The 24,232-nt window shown below is 42.1% G+C and overlaps 1 protein-coding gene across 1 annotated transcript; it reads right to left on the reverse strand.

Annotated features, from left to right (window-relative positions):
* Positions 1–18,468: 18,468 nt before the first annotated feature.
* nr1d2a (nuclear receptor subfamily 1, group D, member 2a) lies at positions 18,469–23,580 on the reverse strand. The gene is made up of 7 exons (XM_056444213.1): positions 23,342–23,580; positions 21,310–21,546; positions 21,135–21,223; positions 20,893–21,037; positions 20,144–20,799; positions 19,620–20,016; positions 18,469–19,494 (listed from the first exon to the last, which is right to left on the reverse strand). Exons 1-7 carry the CDS (start codon positions 23,370–23,372, stop codon positions 19,295–19,297), a joined length of 1,755 nt encoding a protein of 584 aa, XP_056300188.1. The 5' UTR covers positions 23,373–23,580; the 3' UTR covers positions 18,469–19,294.
* Positions 23,581–24,232: the final 652 nt, after the last annotated feature.

Here is a 24,232-nt window from a genome sequence, read left to right on the forward strand (position 1 = left end):
GTGTTGCATTTGAGACGCCAAGTGGTGTAGAATGCAATTGCCTCTTTGTTTTGGAATTGTCCCTCCTCTCTTACCGTAGTTACTTCCTGTTTCATGATTCTCCTGAAAGCACATTCTGCAGCGACGTTTCTCCTTTACGGCTGAAAAGCCTTTGAAGAGCTAAGTCTGTGAGTATCTATGTATGTAACATGTAAATATCTGCTATCTGTGTCATTACTGTTATCGTGTAATATTGTGCCGTAGCAACAGTCGCGAATTAGAAAACATTAGCATCTAGCTAATCGCGATTAGCATTTCGTCATGTTACGGTTAGCTTAGATTCTTAAATATTCAGGAGATTTATGTTGATGGATAGGGGTAATTTCTGGCATGATGGCTTTGTGTTAATCATAGTTTTGTTTATGTATATGTGTGTGGACAGTTTGTCAGGTTATGTCATGTTATGTCTCCACAGTTAGCTATCTGCTAAGCTACATACCTGCAAACTCATGAGGGGTGAAAAAGGTGACATGGGGGGGGGGGGGGGGGTGCAGGTGACTTTCTTTTTTGTCACCACACCACATCCACGTTGTTTGAAGCCTCAAAGCTTTTAGAACCACAACTACAGTCATTTTATTGTTCTGACCACAAATCTAAATAATGATAATAAACAGTTTAAGAACAAAAGGTTCTCCGCTCTGACTCAGCCCTATAATGATAGTAATAACAAATATACATTGTCATTATATATAATATGGTTAAAGTCATTCATGAACCAACTTCCTTTTTTTTTCCTGAACAGTCCTCATGGACTTCTCCCTGAATCTGTTCTGTCTCTACCTGTTTGTCACGATACTCATATTATAACTTCTATACATATTACATACCTGCCATAAATATCATGATACCCGATACCAGAATTCAATACCATAAATACGAGACTGGTATATTTATCTATAATAGTAATAAATGTGCAGACAGCTCGACACGGAGCAGCGCGTGCGCTCCGATCGCTCTCTTAATGAAGTATCGATACTAAAAATATGCTAAATCACATCGTGTTTAACGTACGGGTACTTTGTTAGCATCGCTACACCGTGCAGCGTGACAGCAGCAGATGTAGCGGGCTAACATTCAAGCTAACCTGAACCCCCAAACGCTGTGGACATCTGAACGCTGATTGGCCGAGACGCGACACGTCCCATCAAAGATGTTTTATTGCGAAGAGCACCACTTCACACTTTTCTCAGCGTCTCACTGCAATCTCAATGGCAGCGGGCCAGGTGACCCCCCCCCAAAAAAAACCTCTTCGGATCTCCACGATTCACGTGGATGACCTATTTTGAGTTCAAAACGGTGAATTTCACCGAAAGGTGACAAGTTTGCAGGTATGAAGCTAACTTAAAGAAGCAAGATCAGAATACATACATATTCATATATACACATACATACATAGATACACAGAAGGGAGCAGTATTTGTGACATGTTCTATGAACAAATACATTCAGTATGTAAAATCCCTGAACTCGAACGTCTCACCGGTGTAACAGACGGACGAGAGAGAAATTGATTCACAGCCGTAGTCGTCCCATTCTCCATTGGGCACCATCTGGACGCACAATTCATTTTCCTTAGAGCCGGTCGGTTCATTTGGCGCCCATCTCTGGAAACCGGTTCTGCTCGTTTCCCCGGTCGCTGACCACCTCCACGAGTTGGTGTCGCTGCCCATGCTGTACTTCCAGGATTGCGGGTCGTCGCGTAGCCCGATCCACGACTTGGTGACGCCATTCAGCATCCTGATGTCATCCACGCTCTCGAAGGTCGCCAGGTCGGTGTATTTCTCTCTGCAGTATCGCTGAGCGTCGGCCCAGTTCATCGGTATTTTAACATGGTAGTACTTACGCAGGGGGAACCGAGAGCAGCAGCTGAGGCTGAAGCCTGAGAGAGGGCAGATTTAGGATGCAATCAACATATGTGCACATTGAATCCAAACAACTCCTGCAGACGTCCCACAGCTAGACAACTATCACTGTTTATTATTGTAACTACCACAGTCACGTTGTACATTATATATATATATATATATATGAGAGATTTAAAAAAAAAAAATTTAAATATATATTCAGGGTGGCCTCGGGTCCTTAAAAAGTCTCAAATCGCCGTTCCTAAAAATAAGGCCTGAAAAGATCTTAAATTGTCTTAAATTCAAATATGACTGGTCTTACTTTGTTTTGGTGTCATGTCACTGTGAATATAATATACACTTTTATTAATCCCCAAGGGATTACGAGGCAATCTGTTCCGCCAGGTCTAATATTTTGCTCCGGTCGGCTCTGCGGTGTCTCTGGTGTCACCAGGGCCACGCCCCTTCTCTTAAAGGGGCCCCGCGTAGTCAGTGCTATCCCCTACAATGTGAAGCATCGGCTATTGAAGAAAACATGGGGGGGGGGGGGGAATGCAAGTTCAACAACAAATGGCTAGAAAAGAACGAGTATTTCTGGGTGAAACGCTTCTGAAGCTGCGTTATTATTTCACGTGCAGAGCAAGAAGCACAGAGACTAGCGAAGGCCGCCAGCAGCCCGCGGGGCTAGCTCCTGCTCCGCCGCTAGCAACAACGTCAACTACAACGCTGGAGGTCACCGGAGGAAATCCAGCGCCGTGTAACAAAGAGCTCATCACCGAAGTCCAACAGTGCGGTGCGTTCTTCATTCTGTTCCACGAGACTCTGAACCAGACCACCGAGAGACTCTGAACCAGACCACCACGAGACTCTGAACCAGACCACCAAGAGACCCTGAACCAGACCACCACGAGACTCTGAACCAGACCACCACGAGACTCTGAACCAGACCACCAAGAGACTCTGAACCAGACCACCAAGAGACTCTGAACCAGACCACCAAGAGACTCTGAACCAGACCACCACGAGACTCTGAACCAGACCACTAAGAGACTCTGAACCAGACCACCAAGAGACTCTGAACCAGACCACTAAGAGACTCTGAACCAGACCACCGAGAGACTCTGAACCAGACCACCACGAGACTCTGAACCAGACCACCAAGAGACTCTGAACCAGACCACCGACCAACTGGACTTCATGTGCTATCGGTTCAATGACCAGGTCCAGTCAGGATCCTATGGAGCTCATGGGCCATGACACGCCCAGGACCTACTTCAGCATCTCAAAGTAAGTCTGCCATAAATATATAACCTCTTGTATATGTTGGTGTATCATATAGTTCAGCTTTACTGATTCTTCAAGTGAACAACATCTATGTATAGGGCACTACACGTTAAAATTCAGTTTTAGAATGGTTGTATAGTCTGGTCAATATGTCTAAATAGTAAACACGAGGCTATAGGGATGGCTCACGTTGCTTAATTTGTTTTTTTAAAAGTATTCATTCATATTGATCCAGTCTGACATTAATCTGAAGTGGTGGTGTCATAAAGAGATGTGTTGACTGCTGTATGGCTAATGTCTGTGTTTTCTTCTTCTTTTTTCCAGGAGTGTGCAGCAGCTCGACCTCAGACATGTGACTTATATCTCAATGGACAAAATGTCAATTGGAAGATTTTTTTATTCATACAGTATAAAAAGGATTGTTTTCCTAATATATTCACAAAAGCTCAGGAGTAGACGTATGAACTTGTGTACAAAAATCCATCACATAGAGACATGAGAACTCACACACACATCCATTCTATTATGTAAATGAATTTGCATTTTAAAAGCAGCTGGAATTGTTAAATATGTTATTTTTTTGTTCAATAGAAAATATGTTGCCCATATTTATTTTAATATATTTACTTAATTTTATAAGCATTTGTTCATGGGACCTAAATGTTCTGAAAATATTGTATTAATAAATATAATTTAGAACAGCAATGGCATTTTTGTGTTATTCTTTCGCATTACACCATACTGTTCATTTTGAAAAGACATCGGTGTGTTTACTTTTAATTAAATAATTTAGATTAATGTATATTTCCACTTTTGATTTGTATTTCCATCATAAGTTGGGTCTTAAATTTTATTTAGACGTGGTCTTAAACAGTCTTAAATTTAACATGTTTATTCCTAGACACCCTGTCTATATTCAATGATAAGTTCACACTGAAAGGAGCAATTTGAAACGGTTAAATGCTTAAAATAAAATCTGCTGAAAACACTTCGACATTAACTCGAGTGACATTTTTGAAATGAGGATATCTACTTTTAATGTAATAGTTTTAGATTATGATACTTCTTTTATTGCAGTCAAGAAAGATCTGCTGTGACGTATGTCATTAGTTTAGTTAGAAACTTCCGTCACATTTTGTATAAATTAGGTCCTTCTGAAGCACTTTTCCTGCTTATACCTCGATAACAATTTTAAATAGATTTATTGTTTTTTACCTGCATGGCTCAACAAGCTTACATTGTTACGTCATGCACCGTTAAATTATTTAAATGACTCAACCTTACCGAAGAAGAGAAGAATGAAGGTCACGGAACGATCCATTTCGGATTTTCACTGCAAACAATAAAAAGAAAAAAAAGTCAATAATCAATATAAAAACTGAACTCTTAAACCTTCCGCATGAGCAACACGGGTGTTTCCAGTTATTCTGCTCCGGTTGTCACTGAGAGAGGTTAAAAGATTCAGGAAGGTCCAAGCAGCTGCAGCAACAATAATGGGAGATTGGAGTAGATAAGCTCTAATTAGAAGTTAATTAAACACTATTACAACTAACTATTCAATTCAGTTTATTTGTATAGCCCAATTTCACAAATTACAAATTTGTCTCGGTACTACTAGTACAAGTTAGTGAGTGCAAACATTTCAGATTCCAACTATTTAGTTGAGATATTAACAACTTAAAAAACACCCCTACCAACGGCTCTTGAATGAACAATTATGCCCCTGCAGTTTATTATAAAAGTGAAATAGAAAAAGTATACTCACAAATTTAAGGCCCGGCCGTCAGACGACGGTGTTCTGAGGTTGAAAGCATCGACTAAAACAACCTTGAGTGATTTATAGTGTCTGACAAACATTTTCATATGCAAAACGTGACACCAACACAGGCATCCTTTAGCGTCTGCATCCGACACACCTCGTCGTCTAAAGTACAACATATTCCACCAGGGCTCACGTGACTAAAAGATAGACGTTGAGATTTGAGAAGTTCAGCCGAGGCAACACGTCTACCTCGTTAGCTGAGGAACAGATCACGTAGCTCGGGTTAAAATAACCCCTTTTCTGGCCTGGTGACGAGTAGCACTAGAAGATTAGAGGCTGTTCGATACTTAGATGTCGAAGTTTCAGGCACTACACAGACAATACATCACCTATTTGTTTACAAAAAGAAGAATTAAACTCTCGTTCATCAATTTCTGGTTGTATGTATTTATTGAATGTCGTTATTTATGAATCTCTTTACAACTAAAACACGATTATACAATAACTGCAGCATAAGATACTGAAGAATAGATCGATGACAATAATCTTCAGTATTATGGGTTTCATGAAATGGAAAGTAAGAAATATTTCTTATGAGTTGATATATTGGTCAGTTTATGACGTAACATTAAATCTAAGTTTTGACTCTAAGTGCATGTGTCAAACTCACGGAAACTACAATTTACAAGTGACATCTTCACACTGCAGATGCAGCACCAGTGTGAAAGCTAACACACACAAACTGAGAAAACACACACATAGAAACACACTGAAACTATATATTTAAAATATATTCTCAATTTCCTATGACCATTTAACTTTAAAATTATAGAGATACTTAAAATATCCCCAAACTACAAGGCAACTTATGATTGAAGTACTGTGAAATCACCCTTCTTTCTTAGGATAATAATAATAATATTAATCTAAATAATAGATTGCTACTCGCATGTAAAAACAATAAATCCAGTATTTTCATCAACGAAACTTCTGATCAACGCTCTGTAATCAAATGTCTGCTGACCTTTGAGAGAAGTATCCTGTGTGGCGCTAAATTTGTTTAAGCTCATATTTGAATAAACTAATAAACAATAAGACGAAGGTCATCTTGTATTTTGTATGACCATGCAAGATGTTTGAAAAGTGGTGTGGTCCAGATGGACAATCACCTTTAAAAAAATTATAAAATACCCACATTTTACAAATCTGAAAAAACCCACATCAAACACTTCTTATTATTCACGGCAGAGTATGTTTATATATGTTTTAAAACCTATTTGATAACCAAAGCAGTTCTAAATAAAGCTGGTCCTTCAAGTCCTTTTACTCACCATTTATCACAAGTGAAGGTGTCGATATTATTGTCAAGATGACAGAAAAGTAGAAAATTAGAGGAGAAACAAAAAGAATATGTTTTACATTTAAAATTCTGCGCGTTCCTTCTGCTTTCTGGGCGGTGTCTTCCACGTCAGCTTGAAGTCGGTCAACCCCTGCCTGGTCAGCGCCGCGCTCAGCTGTAAAAAGGAATGAGAACCGGAAGAAGATCCTGTAGTTTTCTGTCATATTTTTCTGCCTTAATATAAACACACACAAAACAGAGAAAGAGTTGCAACCTGCTGCAGGATCTGGGCGTTGGTAGCTGGGTCTGTGATGTCAGCGCTGGTCTTCATCTTCATCCTGAACATGGTCTTTAAAGTCGGAACTGAACGGTGAAATAAACATTGCATGAATAAAAAAAACTCGAAATGTAAATTTGGATCGATATACGTCTTAAGAATCTCGAAGGATCACCTCCATGGCAGACGAAATCTAACTTTCAGGCGCCACACAGACAATACATCACCTATTTGTTTACAAAAAGAAGAATGAACCCCTTGTTCATCAATTTCTGGTTGTATGTATTTATTGAATGTCGTTATTTATGAATCTCTTTACAACTAAAACACGATTATACAATAACTGCAGCATAAGATACTGAAGAATAGATCGATGACAATAATCTTCAGTATTATGGGTTTCATGAAATGGAAAGTAAGAAATATTTCTTATGAGTTGATATATTGGTCAGTTTATGACGTAACATTAAATCTAAGTTTTGACTCTAAGTGCATGTGTCAAACTCACGGAAACTACAATTTACAAGTGACATCTTCACACTGCAGCTGCAGCACCAGTGTGAAAGCTAACACACACAAACTGAGAAAACACACACATAGAAACACACTGAAACTATATATTTAAAATATATTCTCAATTTCCTATGACCATTTAACTTTAAAACTATAGAGATACTTAACCCTCCTGTCGCCTTCGGGTCAATTTGACCCGATTCAATGTTTAATGTCGGTGTTCTTTCGGGAGTCAACAAACAAACATAAAGTACCTCACACTTAAACTTGGAAAACAACATTAATTCTAATAATTTTCTGGAGATTTTAATAGCTGGGGTCATATTGACCTCAAGGGTAAAATATGTTAGTAAATATAAAGGTAACAGGAGGGTTAAACATTGAATCGGGTCAAATTGACCCGAAGGCAACACAAGGGTTAAAATAACCCCAAACTACAAGGCAACTCATGATTGAAGTACTGTGAAATCACCCTTCTTTCTTAGGATAATAATAATAATATTAATCTAAATAATAGATTGCTACTCGCATGTAAAAACAATAAATCTGTAACCTCCGGCGCGCCTTTCGCCTGGTGGTCGCCCGCCGGCCCACCCCCCCAGACTGTTTCTGCCATACCCTTTGTCCCTCCGCCGGCTCCCCTCCACCCACCCTTGTTGATCCTTTGGGACGTCTGGTATCCGTCCCTTAAGAAGGGGGTACTGTAACACCCCGTTCTGTTTCTCCTGTGTTCCGTGTCTCCTATGTTCTGTGTCTCCTATGTCTTAATTGTTTAATTCCCTACACCTGCCCTCAGCCACTCTTGTCTCGTTACTGTCTGATGTCGTACACCTGTGTTTCCCCCCCTATATATTGTGTCAGTCTTTCCCTCGTCTGCTGTCGGATTGTCGTCTATGGTTCCGTGTCCTTTCCCCGTCGTCCTGTCCGTGTTCCTGATCCTGCCTGCTTCGACCCTGCCTGCCTGCCCTGACCGATGATCCTCTGCCTGCCCCTTTTGGACCTTGTTTATTTTGCAACTGTTTTTCCTCATTAAAGAGTGCTTTTTGTTTTTTATATTGCGTCCGGCCTGTCTCTCTGTGCCTGAGCCTCACCCTGTCACAAGGACCTGACAAAATCCAGTATTTTCATCAATGAAACTTCTGATCAACGCTCTGTAATCAAATGTCTGCTGACCTTTGAGAGAAGTATCCTGTGTGGTGCTAAATTTGTTTAAGCTCATATTTGAATAAACATTAAGACGAAGGTCATCTTGTATTTTGTATGACCATGCAAGATGTTTGAAAAGTGGTGTGGTCCAGATGGACAATCACCTTAAAAAAAATTATAAAATACCCACATTTTACAAATCTGAAAAAACATCGTTCATCAATTTCTGGTTGTATGTATTTATTGGATGTTTTATTTATGAATCCCTTTACAACTAAAACACGATTATACTGTACAAGCAGTGCAAGATACTGAAAAATAGATCAATGATAATAATCTTCAGTATTATGGGCGATATTAAATGGAAAGTAATCAATATTTCTTATGAGTTTATATATTGGTCAGTTCATCACGTAACATTAACTCTTTGTATTAACTCTAAGTGCATGTGTCAAAGGCACAGAAACTAATTTACAAGTGAAATCTTCACATTGCAGATGCAGCACCAGTGTGAAAGCTAACACACACAAACACACACACACACACAGATACACACACACAAACACGCAGATACACAAAGTAAAACAAACTCTCTGGGAGTTGCTTTTTTCATCAAGCACCTAAACAGAAGGATAAAGGCATTTTTGGTATTTACATAATTATATTTGTGTGTGTGTGTGCGTGTTACCAGGCACGTGCACAGATAGAGCCCTAGTGGTGCTCAAGCACCAGCCCTTTTGCCCTGGATGAGAAAAGTGCCCTTTTTGCTGGAGACACTTTTTTTTATTCATCAGTATTTAAGAATAAAAGTTACTCTTTCTGTCATCAAGTCCTCCCAAATATGTTTTAATATCCGACGGGGCATTTATCTGAGAACTTCGCCCCGACCCGCTCCGCGGCGCTCACGAGCTCACGTGCCCGCCCCCCCCCCCCTCCCTTCTCCTCCACTTCCTCCTCCACTTGGTGCTCGCGCAGTGCTCCTCGCGCCACCAAACGGGTGCACCTCCTTCTCCTCTGACCCGCAGCACCAGACAAACAGGTCATGACGGTGTTTGTCCCCTGACGTTGTTTTGTGACAAATCAACCACAACATTAGCGCTGCTGAAAACATGACGTCACAACTGGTCCGTCGTTTCCTAAAAAAATAAACAAACAAAAACTCACGAAATCCGTGATTTCAAAGCCTTGTAGCTGTTTACTGACGTTAGTTATGTTTAGAGCAGTGGTCGCCAACCCGTCGATCGCGATCGACCGGTCGATCTCGGAGACGTTCCCTGTCGATCTCCAAAATAAAATGAAAATATAATCAGAAACACATTGTTCCTTGTTTTCGAACATTTTCTAAAGTGTCTTCTGAAATGTTTTCTTCCTGACTGGAAGATTGACGTCAGAAAAGATCTCCGCCTGATTTTAATGAACGCCTGAAAACGGGTTCGCTTGTGTTGTCAGCTGTGCGCCCCGAAAGAGGGGAGCGTAGGCCTATAGGACAGGTGGGGCGCAGGGGAAATGCAGAAAGACCTTGATAACTTCACATATTGCATAAGCTCAAAGTACACCGACATAAAACTACGTCATCAATAAATAAATGTTGAAATGCCTGTACCTTCGTGTACATGTTTACGTTAAGGCATTAACAGGTTACGCCTGCGCATGCGCGACAGCCGAGATTCTTGGCGACTTGCCAGGTCTTACCTCCGTGAGTTGGGCTTTTCTGCTGTTGTCCTTCAAAACAAAAGCTCAACATTGAGCTTTTTTTTCTTGTCTGATAGAGCAATCTGGTTTACTTGAAAGTGATTGCAATTGAATTTATTCGATTATTTGAAAAGGGACAGATGCAGGAGTCACAAATGGTGATTCTCATATTTATTATTATGAAAATTATTTAAATCTGAGGATGTCTGTAGAGCTGATGTGAATGTAATCACCAACGGTCTGAGTTCAGAACCAATCCCAGATGAGAAAACTTTCATGAATACCAAATTTGCCCCGAAAAACTCAGTGGAGTTGAGAAAATCACCAAATCAAAGACCAGGAGCTGGATTACTGACAGACAGCTGACAGACGGCCCCAGACTGGCTGTCTGTGATTATGAACAAACTACAAGCTCACAGGCAGAGTTCAGTCACATCCATCACACTGACTGGAGTCACATGGCTTGATGGCATTATGATGAGAGCTGAACTTACACGAGTTGCACTGACTGATCATGTTGTCAGTGTTGTGTTGTAATTGGATTGGATTCAATTTATTGTCATTGCTAGAGTACAGGTACAGAGGCAACGAAATGTAAATAAATACAACATTTATATTGGTAGTTCATCCAGCTGCTCATTGAAAATGTGTTTTTTCTTGTTCATATTTAACAAATATCTTACTTGTTATATTACACTTAAATTCTGTGTACCTGGTCACATCAATTTGAACGCTGGACCAAAATGACAATTAGGCCAAATAAAAAGTTGTAAGTCCAGTCTGGACAGTCGTTTTCTCTCAACGCCTCAATAGGTAGATCTTGCCGGTCATGAAGGCGGAGGTCAGGGATCTTGGGCTCAAAAAGGTTGGTGACCACTGGTTTAGAGAATAGAGAGAGAGAGAGAGAGAGAGAGAGAGAGAGAGTGAATTCTTATTCCGTTCTATTTAACAGGGGCTAGTCTAGGATTTGCGTGGCCAGACTGAAAAAAAATATCATAAGGCCTCTGGTATTGTTCAGAGGGATGTCTGTTGATGTCTATCAATATCGCTCATTTTGAAAATGACGTAAGAGAGCAATACTGATCCGTATCAGACCAGCGAGGAGAGCAATACGTGGCTGGCATGACGCCCATTAGCCAATCAGAACGCTTGTAGGCCTACTGTTGTTGCTATATAATAATTCATCTTTATTCATAAAGAAAATGTAAGCAAGCGGTCTGATGCTGCCAGAGGAAATGCAGGTCGAGGATGTATTGCATCATCAGTGTAAAGCTGCTTATGCTTCAACTCTGTCAATTCTTTTTGTGGCATTGGGTGCCCTTTTTTTTGGTTTGAGCACCTGCCCCCCAAAATGTCTGTGCACGTGCCTGCGTGTTACCTTACCTTTTTCTGACCGTTTCTTCCAGCTCAGTTTGAAGTCAGTCACATCCTGCTTAGCAAGTGCTGCACCCAACTAAAGAGAGATGGTTCTTAGAGTATTTAGCTTTGTATTGCTTTTCAGTCTTTTTTAATGCACATACACACACTCATGTCTAAGTACCGAGCTTCACCTAATCCTAATTATAACCTAAACCTAAACTCTGAACCGTCAAACTGCCCTTTGAAGAAGCGAGGACTGATCCAAATGTCTTCAATTTCCAAAATGGTCCTCTTACTCTGCAGGCCTCAAATGTGTCATGGTCCTCACAATGATAGCTATGTAAGTGCACACACACACACACACACACACACTATACCTGTGTTGGAACCAGTTCATTTCAATGCGTTATGTGCTCTCTAGCAACACCTAGTGGTGTTTGTGGATAGCTGCACTAGGTAGATTATAAACACGGAGTAACCGGAAGTGACATTCAGGAAGTCCGCTTTTGGCCCACGAGCTCACGGAGTGTAATCTGTTGACAATCTGCGCAATCCACGCCTTAAGGTCCACTAAATCGGCTTCATCCGTAAATTATACCCAGTTACATTTATATTAACATGTTTACGTTAATATGTCTTTGTTTTGAATACAGTTTTGGTTATTATTAGTTAATGGTCAAACACTTAATGATGTACAATTGTATTTACAAAAGCATGTGTTTTGTGCTCTTTTTCAGTTTTACAAATTATTACATTTTCCTGCATTAAATCTGCCAAATACAACAACTGTCTGTTCCTTGGAGAATACGGTGCTGGATAATGTATTGTCAAGCTGGCTGTTTAGCTGAAGAACACGTTTGAACAACAAACTTTAGCGAAAACAGTACAATACCCGCTTCATCTGGTCGGCACTTTGGGCTGAATTTACCACGTTTCTGATGGACTAGATCTTCATCCTCACCACTGTGTTCCGTGTTTTGTAATCTGTAGCCACAAACAAGAGCAAAAGGAACTCACACGCACTTTCAATATTAAAATCTGAATTAATTAATTAGATTTTTGGTGGGAATGTTTTTTGTTGTTGCTGTAACAATATTACTTACAATGTCACTTCAAGGTATTGTATTTATATTGCTTTGAAAACATCTCAATTAACTTATTTAAAGTTTCTCACCAACACTACATTTAACGAGATTACATCTGAATGCATCATGATAATGTTGAATTTTACCTTTGCCCAAAAGTCATTTTCACTGACTCGAGCCTGAACGCATCATAATCAACAGTGGTTACACCACTAAAATGTATATATAATATATATCCTTTATTTTGACTCCTGTACTTTTTTGTACCAAATTGTATTTGCCAAAAATGTACAGAATTGAAATAATAGAAAAATAATTAGCAGTGATACACCTCACATTTGGAAAATTAGACTGTGATGATTTGTCCCCATAAGCTTTGATCTATCGATCATTACACAAATCACGTCTCACCTGTGAGCAGAAGTATCGCCCGCACGGCTCCGTCCATGACTTTGATTGACTCTATGCAAAAGAACATGAGAACATAAAGCACATAAGTATTCACATTAAAATATACTGAAATTACTGTAAGTAAATGTACGCATTGTTCCAATTTCAGAATGAAGATCATAATAGTGAATTAAAAAGATTGCTCCATTACTGATCACTTGCTGTTTTACAATGAATCAACAAAGTCTTAACTTTATTACATCATTGTTCATGTGTTGATTGTTAATCGGAATCTGCAAAGTACATAGTAAAAAACATGATGTACCATGTGTAACTTTAAAACAATTATTTTATCATTCATCTTTTTTCACGGTCATTTTCCACTATTTTCATGCACACTCATACCACAAATTTATATATATGCTGCTCTCAGTAGACACAAGTAAAGAATAAGAAATCTTAAAGTCATTTATTATATGACGAGCTGCAGAAAGATAATTTCTCCTTTAAACAATTTGCAAAAAAGAGATGTTGGATAGTTACAAAAATAATACATGCAGCTACATATTTACAAAGATGCCAACGTACCAAATGTCTTCAGTGTGTTGATTGTCCGTCCTCTTCGAGGTTTTACTCTCCGGTCGTGTTTGAGGCGTTTCTTATACGGCAATGCAAATCAGAAAAGTAGTGTTTAAGGACAAAGGGTCCACTTTGAGATACTAGTTACTACTCTCAGATACCAGTACAGATCATTTAGCTTGGCTTGATCTTTATATAAAAGACACGACGGGAAGATTATCTGTAAATCTCTAAAACCCTAACTGATGATTGTTAAATCACAAATATCCTGAAGTCATATAAACTGAAGAAATATTTGGGGTATGGATCCTAAAATCAATACATGACTGAGGAAGTTATTCTTAGTTGGGGTTACAAGAAGGTTAATGTTTTCCTTCAAATCCACGAATTATTAAATTTGTTGTAAGTGTTGTTATTTTAATTGTTTTACTTTCGACATAGTCGGCCACCTTAGCGTAGCTTAGCTTAGCATAACGTCTATACAGATTGTAAAGCCCTCTAAAGTTGTGTTTTTAGGCTACACAAAATAAATGTAATTAAAAATGCAAGAGATAACCGTGTTTGCTCAGTTATATTTGAATAATACATCTGGAAAGTCATAAATGCAAATAATGTAGTTTGCAGCATGTCTGACAAGATTTACCTGAAACATTCATACAAATGAGAAACAATTATTGAGTTGTGCATCAGCGGAGTATTGGACCATTAGACCGAACAGGTGGATTCACTCTATCGTTTGAATTTAAACAAATGAGGCCGGCCTGTAAATGATGATATTTTGAGTCCTTTTGTGCCACATTTATGTTTCTAAATCAGAGCTGGTTTTAATAAAAAATATCTTTAGTTTTCCCTGCCCTCTCTTTATTTTACACCAGATCAACGCTGCACTACTTTCCTCTTTAACTGCCAGGTGTCATCATCAGCTGTTGGATGTTGATGTTGATGTTCTGCAGCCTCTCGGATTTGAATGAAACATTTCGAGAGATTTGAATTCTGACACGAACCTCGTGAACAAACGTGTGTAGAGAAGACATCTAAAGAAAACACGGATGATTGAGGACTTTTGTAATTTCTTTTAAAAGTAATAAAATAACATATTTTAAGTGTTGCAAGTGTGCACAGGTGTTTTCACTCTGCGCTCGATAAAATGCAGCCGGGTTCAAAAGGTCGTGCCGCGCCGCTCATGGATCACCGGACTCTGAACGCATTAATATTTGTTGACAATTTACATTTTCAATTTACATTCGGAGGGCAGGGAGAGTTTTGAGTACAGAGAAAATCTCCTGTTAAAGCATTGAGCTTTTTATGGAAAAGAAATTCAGATAGAGAAGATTAGTTTTTTTAATATTTGGCTCTTTGTCTTGACGGCATGATGCTCACGTGCTCATGTTCTCTATTACCTGGGTATTTATTCTGCACCCATTTGTTTTCAGACATTTATAAGTTCGGGGTCTTTAATTTGGATAAAGGGCAACACTGTTATAGCAGGTAACTTTTTTAGCCATCTGCTAAAAAAAAAAAAAAAAATGCAACAGTTCAGCTTCACACCTTCTTTCTCTTACTAGTTGTTTTCATCCCATCTGCCTGTTTTAGTAACTCTCATGTCATTCCAGATCCTGCTTCACACCTGATCATCCCTCATTCCCTTCACCTGGTCCTCATGCACGTCTCACCTGCAGCCCATCCCCTCACTACTAAGGTCCCCTCACAATGCAGATGCAGCACCAGTGTGAAAGCTAACACACAGATACACACAACCACACAGATACACACAACCACACAGATACACACAGAAAGTAAAACATGTGTGTGGTGAAGCTGATTTCAATCTTTAGCATAAAAGACAAACGTTCCAGCTCACTTTGAATTGAGTCACACCCTGCTTAGCAAGTGCTGCACCCAACTAAAGAAGAAGAGAGATAGTTCTTAAAGTAAAAGTAAAAGTAAAGTAGTAAACCTAATTCTGACTTGAGCCTAAAGTCTAAACCGTTAAACGGGCCTTTGAAGAACCGAGGACTGGTCAAAATGTCCTCAATTTCCAAAAATGTCCCCTTACTCTGCAGGCCTCAAATGTATCATGGTCCTCACAATGATACATATGTAAGTGCACGCACAGACACACACACACACACATACTTTATACCTGCTTCAGCAGGTCGCCACTAATGGCTTGATATCCCACATTCTTGCTGGACTGGATCTTTATCCTCAGCACTGTTTTCTGTGCTTTATAAACTGTCGTCACAAACAACAGGAAAAGGAACTCGCACCCAATTTTAATATAAAAATCGACATTAATTCATTCGAATTTCGAAACACTTGTGAGAATACTCTAGATTTCTAAATATAAGCCGATATGTTACTGGTTAGGATTAAATGAAGATGGCACAAAAGCACACATTTAAAAAAATGACAGGTTTGCCTTGTAAAAAGCATTTGTTGGATGTTGTATGATAATCTATAGGTCCTCCATTCTGACACCAAGTCAGTGATCGGGCCTATAATACTATAATAATAGTAATATTGTGTATAATATGGTCATTCATGAACCAACTTCCTTTTTTTGTTGTTGGCGTGAACAAGTCTTCAAGTCTTGTGCTCTGCTGAGCCATGAGTCTGTTCCTCGAGTCTGTTCTGCCTCTACCTGGTTGTCACGATCTTCTATACCATACCTGCCATAAATATCATGATACAATACCATAAAAACAGTATACCATAAATACGATACTGGTATATTTATCTATAATAGTAATAAATAAAATATCTGTATGGTTCACTTTTTACCAACTTTTTCAACACTTAAATGACAGTAATATTAGTATTAATACAGCAAGATATTAATGAAACTACATGGAGCCATCATAGCATTGATCAATGATTATACACTATGAGGCCGTTAGTCTCTGACCAGAGGATACAGAGTTCATCAGGAAGAGCAGCTGTAGAGTTACAGAACTTTACAGACTGAACTTCAACATTTCACTTCTGGCATCTTTTTTTATTTTTATTTTTAAAGCCGAAAATTCCGCCACTTAACGCCCCTCGCTGTGAGCGCTGCGCTGCGCGTGCAAACAGCTTGACACGGAGCAGCGCGTGCGCTCTGATCACTCTTTTAATGAAGTATTGAGACTAAAAATATGCTAAATCACATCGCTCTTAACGTACGGGTACTTTGTTAGCATCGCTCCACCGTGCAGCGCGACAGCAGCAGAAGTAGCGGCTAACATTCAAGCTAACCTAAACCACCAAACGCTGAAGACATCTTGACGCTGATTGGCCGAGACGCGACACGTCCCATCAAAGATGTTTTATTGCGAAGAGCACCACTCCACATTTTCTCCGTGTCCCACTCCAATCTCATAAACGCCGGCCGGCCAATTGACCCCCCCCCCCTACCCCAAAACAAAAACTCTTCGGATCTACACGATTCACGTAAGTCACCTATTTTGGTTTCAAAACGGCGAATTTCGCCGAAAGGTGAGGGATTCTCATGCCTGATTTGTTGACTGTTAAGCGATAAAGCGATTCATGTTGCCGTGTTCTTTGGCTCATATCTCGGTGATGCTTTGGTGCAGAAGGATTTTGTAAAGATATTTAGAATCTGTGTTAAATCGTCTCGCTTTTTGCTATCTGGCTTTTTCGGATAGCACCGAGCTACGGGCTTTTTAATGGTTTATTTAATAAGGGACAGTGCACATTGATAAAAACATTGCAGTAAATGTGCCAGAGTTAGCTAAGAGGCTATTTTTCATCTGTAGTCCCAATGTTGCTGATGTTAAGAACAAACCTAAAAACATAAGATTACAAATACAATCTACAGATAAAGCAAATAAAATAAGGGAGAACAATGTTAAAATGGACAGAATAAAAACATAATGTCAGAGATACAACGTAAAAGCATACAGACTAAATGTGATATATAACTGCAAACAGGTGAACGACAAGAGAAGACACGCAGGTGGAGTAAACGACCGACCAGCAAGTCAAGACATACAGAGACCGGACAACAGACAGACAACAACTGACAGACAGAAAAAATGAAAGTCCAACCTGGACAGATGGAGGAGGGAGGAGCCGTTACAGTCTAGTGCTGACAGAGCTGGGTAGTAATGAACATTTCTTTGTTTCTGCTTTAAAAGAGTTGAATGATTGTAGCTCTCTGATAGATACTGGAATATAGTTCCAGTCAACTGCTGCTTGTACTGAGAATGTGAGAATGCAGCGTGACTGAAAGCACTTTTCCTGAGAGGGACGATACAATCCCCTCTCGCTGCTCCTCTTGTGAGCCGATATCCAGTTCGTGTGGTGACACATTGTTTGAGGAGGAGAGGTCAATCCATGTATGATTTTGTACATCAGACAGACGTGCACATATTTAATCAAGTTATCCCAACTAAGCAAGTTGTATTTTTTTAGTATAGGACAGTGATGTGACAGAACTTTTTTTTTATCAAGAGTTTTGAGCGTACGCTTATATGACTGTAATGGTTTGAGAGTAATGGCACTAGCATGTGACCAGGTTGTTAAACAGTAGGTGATGTGGGAAATAACCATTGAATGCATGAATGTTTTAGCCTCTGTTGACATGTAGTTGCGCGAGAATCGGAAATTGGATAGATTGAATTTTACCCGATTACAAACTTTTTTCACCTGTGATTTGAAAGACAAATTAGAATCAAAAAGTACTCCCAGGTACTTGTATTCAGATACAACCTTTAGCCTCTCCCCAGATCCAAAAACATCCGGTTCTACACTATCAGAGTTTCTGATTATGTTTTAGTAATTATTATAGTTGGTGTTTGAATTGTATTGAAATGGCTTATTAATTCTTGTAGCCCAAGTTCTGTGGTTTAATTTGATGTATAACATTATATGTTTAACCATAATGTGTCAATTTCACCCCATATGGCGGGAGGCGGGGGGGGGAAGAGATTTGAAAAGTATGAAAGTAAATTTAGAAGTTGTTCTCAAGGTGGATAGTCGGAGGCTCAGATGTTCATATTATGCAACAGTTTTGCAAGGACAAACTGGTGATGTCATTGTTTGAAGTAGCTGGTGAACAGCGCCACCTGGTGGAGAACAACTCCAACACTTCAGATTCATCCGCGCTGATCTCAGGTCAGCTTCATTCGTTCAAATACACACAAAGTACAAAAGAGTATTCTTCACGTATTTATTCATACTATATATATCATTTATATACTATGTTCATCCGATATTTATATATATTTAGATATATATATATTTATATAGTTATTTACACATGGCAGTTTTGCCAGTTGAAGAAACTGATATTTCAACAAAATGGATGACAGACATAAAAATTCCGTGCTATGCTGAAAGCACAATAAAAAATAAAAAGTATATATGTATATACACACACACACACACACAGACACGTGTGAAAACAGCAGAAACACGTGTGACATTGTTTACATGCAGCTTGGACACGTTACTTGGTTCTTCTGCTCCAGAACATTTGCAAATGTAGTGTTGCCGAGAATAAAAATGGCAAATTGCAAATAGCTGCCCCCCCCCCCCCAGAAACAATTCAGCAGACAGCGTGCAGGCAGACATGAACAGAAAATAAAAATGCATTGAAATAAAAACATTCAACACTATTTACAGTGAACTGGCGCTCTCTGAGACATCGGACCGAAACGAACATGCAGACCGTCTCTTCTCGTTCGCCCTTTGGAACCGAACGGCGGCGTTTTCTCTCTCTCCCTCCGACACACACGTTGCGCTCTCGTCGGGCGTCGTGCGGATCACGGCACAGTCTCGTATTCTATTCTCTCCTCTCGTTGCGTCGACTGCAAAAATAAAATCTGGAGATACATTCTCGAGAAAAAGGGAACCGCTGGGTTGTGGTCGGTCGGGTAAGAGGCAGTTCCTGGTGGAGGTGTGTGGATATATATGATGGACGAGAGGGGGGGGGGAGGGTTGGGGTGCACCTCCCCCCCCCCCTCTCGCGGGAAGCATTTTTCACGGGTGCACTTTGAAGGAGAGCAGCTCCTCCGAGTGCATGTTGTTGAGGGAACGCAGCTCGGGCAGCTTGAGCAGCAGCTTGGTGAAGGTGGTGGCCGACTCCTCGCCGTGGTTCTGCATCACCAGGTTCCTCAGACCCCGGATCAGTTTGTCCTGCAGGGCCTCGACGGAGTACAGGTCCTGGATCCCGGAGCGATCTGAAAACAGGGAGGGAGAGAAAGGGTCAACGCTGGAGGCCAGAGAGGCTTTGGGGAGAGTTACCACTTGTGTGTGTGTGTGTGTAGTAACCCGACAAGTATCAGGAGTAACCGTGTTTTCTCACCGGCTGAGACGAGCACCACGGCCGTGAAGAGGCTCATTTCGTCGGCGTCGAGCCGCAGCGCCGCCAGCTTCTCGCTGAACTCGCACATGGAGTTGAGCAGCTCTCCGGCGCCCAGCGACCGCAGCGCGTCCAGGCCGTAGCGCTTGCCGCTCAGGAAGGTCACCGTGCGCTCCGCCACGTTGAACAGGGAGGCGAAGCGCACCATGAGCACCTCGAAGGTGCCGGCCTTCAGCAGGCCGACCTGGTCGTGCTCGGGGAGGTCGCGGAAGCCCGGGATCCTCTTGGCGAAGTCGACCACGTCGCGCACGGCGGGCGTGAAGCTCAAGGAGAACTCCTCCCACACCTCCTGGCTGGGCTTGCGCGGGTCCACGAAGGGCGACGTGTTCATGGGGCAGACCTGGATATGAGAAGAAGAAACAAATAAAGTCCCGACGGTCAAATTGGGGAAGGAGGAGCCGAACGTTAAGATTCAAGAATATAATCAATTTCAAGCACTGAAAAGACGAAATAAAGAATCCACTCACCAAGTGTGCTCTGCTGGTTGTGCCGCAGCCGTGTTGCCTCTGGCCGTCTTCTGACGGCTGACAGCTAGGGGTGCTGTTGAGCTGCTGCTGGTCGACTCCCCTCTCCTCCCTGTAGGCGGCGTTGGCGACGACTTGCCGGTGACCCCCGACGACCACGTTGTGGTCCCAGCAGCTCCAGCTGCTCCTCTGCTCCTCCGTCTCCAGGGCGACGGTCCCCGACGAGGGCGACCGCTGCTGGCTGCACGCGAAGGCGTACTGCTGCTGCTGTTGTTGCTGTTGTTGTTGTTGTTGTTGTTGCTGTTGTTGTTGTTGCCGCCTGCTCGCCGTCACAGCCTCGTCCTCGCCGCTGTCCGACGCGCAGGAGGAGGCCGAGCTGGAGTTGGTGTCCATGGAAACCACGGACTCGGAGTCCTGGGGGAAGTGCGGGGAGGACGGGTTGGAGCACGACGGGGAGTCGGAAGCGGTGGAGGAGGAGGAGGAGGATGAGGAGGAGGATGAAGGCGAAGATGAGGAGCCGGCGGCGCCGGTCACGGCCTCAACGGGGCTCTGGTGGCCGTGCAGCTGGCTGCTGTTGCTCATCATGTTGTTCATGGCGTTCTGCATCTCCAGCAGCATCCGCTGCTTCTCCCTCTTCGGGATGCGGCCGAACCGAACGGCTGAGAGTCCAAATAAATAAACCACCGTTAGCATCAAGAGTTTATTTTGTCATTTTGCATTTAAAGGACGTCTAACGCGCCGCACTCGCTCACCGTCTCGGGACATGCCGACGGCCAGACACTTCTTGAAGCGACACTGCTGGCAGCGGTTGCGGTTGATCCTCATGATGGTGCAGTTCTCCATCTTGAGACACTTCTTGTACTGGATGTTCTGCTGGATGCTCCTCCTGAAGAAGCCCTGAGCGACAAACAAACAACAACAAGAGAGGTGAGCACGAGCACAAAACGTCTTTTTCAAAGCGACTGGGCGTGAGCTTCGTTTCCTCTCGGCTCACCTTGCAGCCCTCGCAGGCGTGGACGCCGTAGTGGAAGCCGGACGCCACGTCTCCACACACCTTGCACAGCAGCACCATGCCGTTGATTTCTGCAAGAAGAAGAAGAAAAAAACGATGTTATTAATGCGTCGCGACATCTTTCTCGGTAACAACAGAGTCGTGATGCCGCGCTTACTGGTGATGCCGCTCTTGGCCGACGCGGAGGAGCGTCCGGCCTTCTCGGCGGCGGCGCCGTGGCCGCGCCTGGCCGGCGGGGAGATGTCCACCACCATGCCCACGGCCCGGCTGGGCAGCGCCGGGCGGGACGCCGGCTGCGTCGCGGCGAGGAAGCCTCTGCTGCCGGGGCTGGCGCCGAACACGAAGGACTCCGGGCTGGACGCGGAGCCGGAGGAAATATAGGCGATGACTCCTCCTGTGGTTGAGGTTGAGAGAGAGAGAGAGAGATATGACACTGTTAGAGCAAGTTGACGAACAAAAAACAAAAACACACACGCCCAACGTCGACATCCGAAAGGCAGGCAGCCAAAGTAAATCCACCCTCCTGTGTACCAGGAGATTATTACAGGTATTAAACTGAAGCAATTAATAAGAAAAATGTTTTGTGTGGCAAATGACACTTGGCAGAACACCAAGTACATAAAGTAAATATGTTCAACCGACACGCAAGCACCAGCGGCCAGAGTATGTGGTTATTTTATTATTTCCTGGTCTGGTTTGCTCAGATTGACCCGCTCTTATCACCCAGGGTGCTTTGCAGTTGGATTACATTACACGCATCTGGAATGTGTGTCGGATTGTTAAAACTTCTAAACGTGCGAGGAGACACACCTAGCTGGTTGGAGAAGATCTTTGTACATCAATGTCACGGCAAAGTGACATTGGTGCCCTGACCTGGCATTTTTTAAGTATCGTTTTGACACAAATTATTTTTCCCCTCATGTGCTCTGTCGTTAAGTTATTAGTGAAGCAAATTCTCCCAAAAGTTTAGGGATTATTTTTATTTTTTATTTTTAAGTCCATGACCTTTACAGTTTTTTAAAATTTCTTTTTTAAGACCGTTAAAACCCTAAAGAATGTACCGGTTAACTGCTCCAGGTCACTCCTGGGAACTGATGTGGGGCATTTAATGCTTCTTAGAAAATAGGTCAAATGTACTTTCATTTTTTTTCTCATTTAAAACAAAATGTTCGTTTTTATTTGTTTATATATATCTATATATATCTATATATATAGATATATATTTGCGTAAAAGCCTGATTTTCTTCTTCAAATAAACATTTAGAGGCCATAGAGCAGCTGATTACCTAACGTCGACAATGACTGTTCTTTTTTTTTTTTTTACGTCCCACCCACTCGTGGACCTGTCATGAATTTCTGCGAAATCGAAGCGCGAGGGCAGGAAAATAAATCTAGGTCAGTAGCTGCTGCCGCCTCCCTCCCTCCCTCCCTCCTTCCCTCCCCCGTTCTCACGTGTACCTTCGCAGTGCAGCCTCGCGTCGAGCTGTGCCCGGCGCCCCCACGTGGTTTTATGCAACCTCGTGCGTCACGGGCTCCCCTCAACCCCGCAGCCAATCGCGAGCAGAGCTCCAAACCCGAGAACGCCTGCGCGCGCAGGACACGCCCCCTCGACCAATCAGATTAGTGTTCCCAGAGGAGCGTGAACACACGGAACACGTGGCTTCCGCTCCGCGGTCCATGTGAGCCGGGAGAGCGGAGATAAACACTGTTGTTGTGTCAGATGGACGCGCAGCGCTGCGGCGCCGTGGCCTCCTGACCCCGTTCTTCAGATGCATGGATTTATTTTATTTTTTTAACTCAAGAATTTTATTACGGTTCAATTACGCGCGTGATGTAATAAAACAACTTTAGTAGCATTTTCGGACAGAATTTTTTTTTTTTTTAATCGAGAGTTTCAATGGCAGGACTCCAATAATGTGTGTGCTGCATTCCTAGAAACACTGTATTCCCTGGAGGCGTTACACTAAATAAACAATACACATATATAATAATAACAACGTCATAACGTCCTTTTCCACGCGCACCGTCCATAACGGATCCTTCAATGTTCCTTATTGATGATTTTAAGAATGAATTTTGAATTTCTGCACATATCCTTTTTAAAACGTCAGCTCGAGCGCGTGCAATGCATGACACCATTACATGAACGTCCCTGCGTGCATCCTCCCATCACCGAAGCGTCCTCTTACCAGGCTTGGTGGTCCCCATGTCCTCAGGCATCTCTGATCGAGGAAATACAATATATTTTTTAACTCCCCCAAAAAAGATGAATCAACTGGTATATGTGCCTTGTGTCGTCACGACGTCTGCAAAATCTCACAGAAGAAGAAGAAGAAGAAAAGAGAAGAATCCACTAGAATGCTCTTGTGGGTCGGAGAGTGCGCGAGAGCGACGCGTCCGGCTCGCTGCGGCTTGTTGTGTGAGCAGCAGCAGCTCGTCAGGAGAACTCAATGTTCTCAATTGTGGGCTCGCCCATGTGACCTATTTGTCGGACACGCCCCCCCCCCCCCCCTGTCCTTGCGTCTCGAGCCACTTTAACCCAGTGACACACTTTCAGGACGTCCTGGGGAGGGGGCGGAGCCGCGCGCCCGCCTCGTGGAGTGTGCAGAGGAGAGGAGCGGTGCCACGGAGCAGGTCACGTTGCACAGCACGACGCGGAAGGGTGGGTGGTGGGGGGGGGGGGGGGGGGTGTCCGTGGACGACCCGGGGGCATTTCTTTCAGTCGGTAACGAGCTGCGGGGGCGCACGTGCCGAGAAGCACGCGCATGGGAGCGGGGATGTGTGTCGTACATGTTAAATGTTGCAGCTGATAAAGTACATTTCACTCCAGTACAGAACAGTGGTGGAAGAATGGCTATATATATATATAATATATAATATATATTATATATATATTATATATAAGACCGTTAAAACCCTAAAGAATGTACCAAGTAGGTCAAATGTACTTTAAAAAAGTTTCCATTTAAAACATTAAATGTACGTTTTCAATTGTTATATATATATATTATATATTTATATTATATATATTTGATATATTATATATATTTATATTATATATATTTTATATATATGGGTCA

The sequence above is a fragment of the Pseudoliparis swirei genome, chromosome 22 (genome assembly GCF_029220125.1).
Source record: "Pseudoliparis swirei isolate HS2019 ecotype Mariana Trench chromosome 22, NWPU_hadal_v1, whole genome shotgun sequence".
Lineage (NCBI taxonomy): Eukaryota > Metazoa > Chordata > Actinopteri > Perciformes > Liparidae > Pseudoliparis > Pseudoliparis swirei.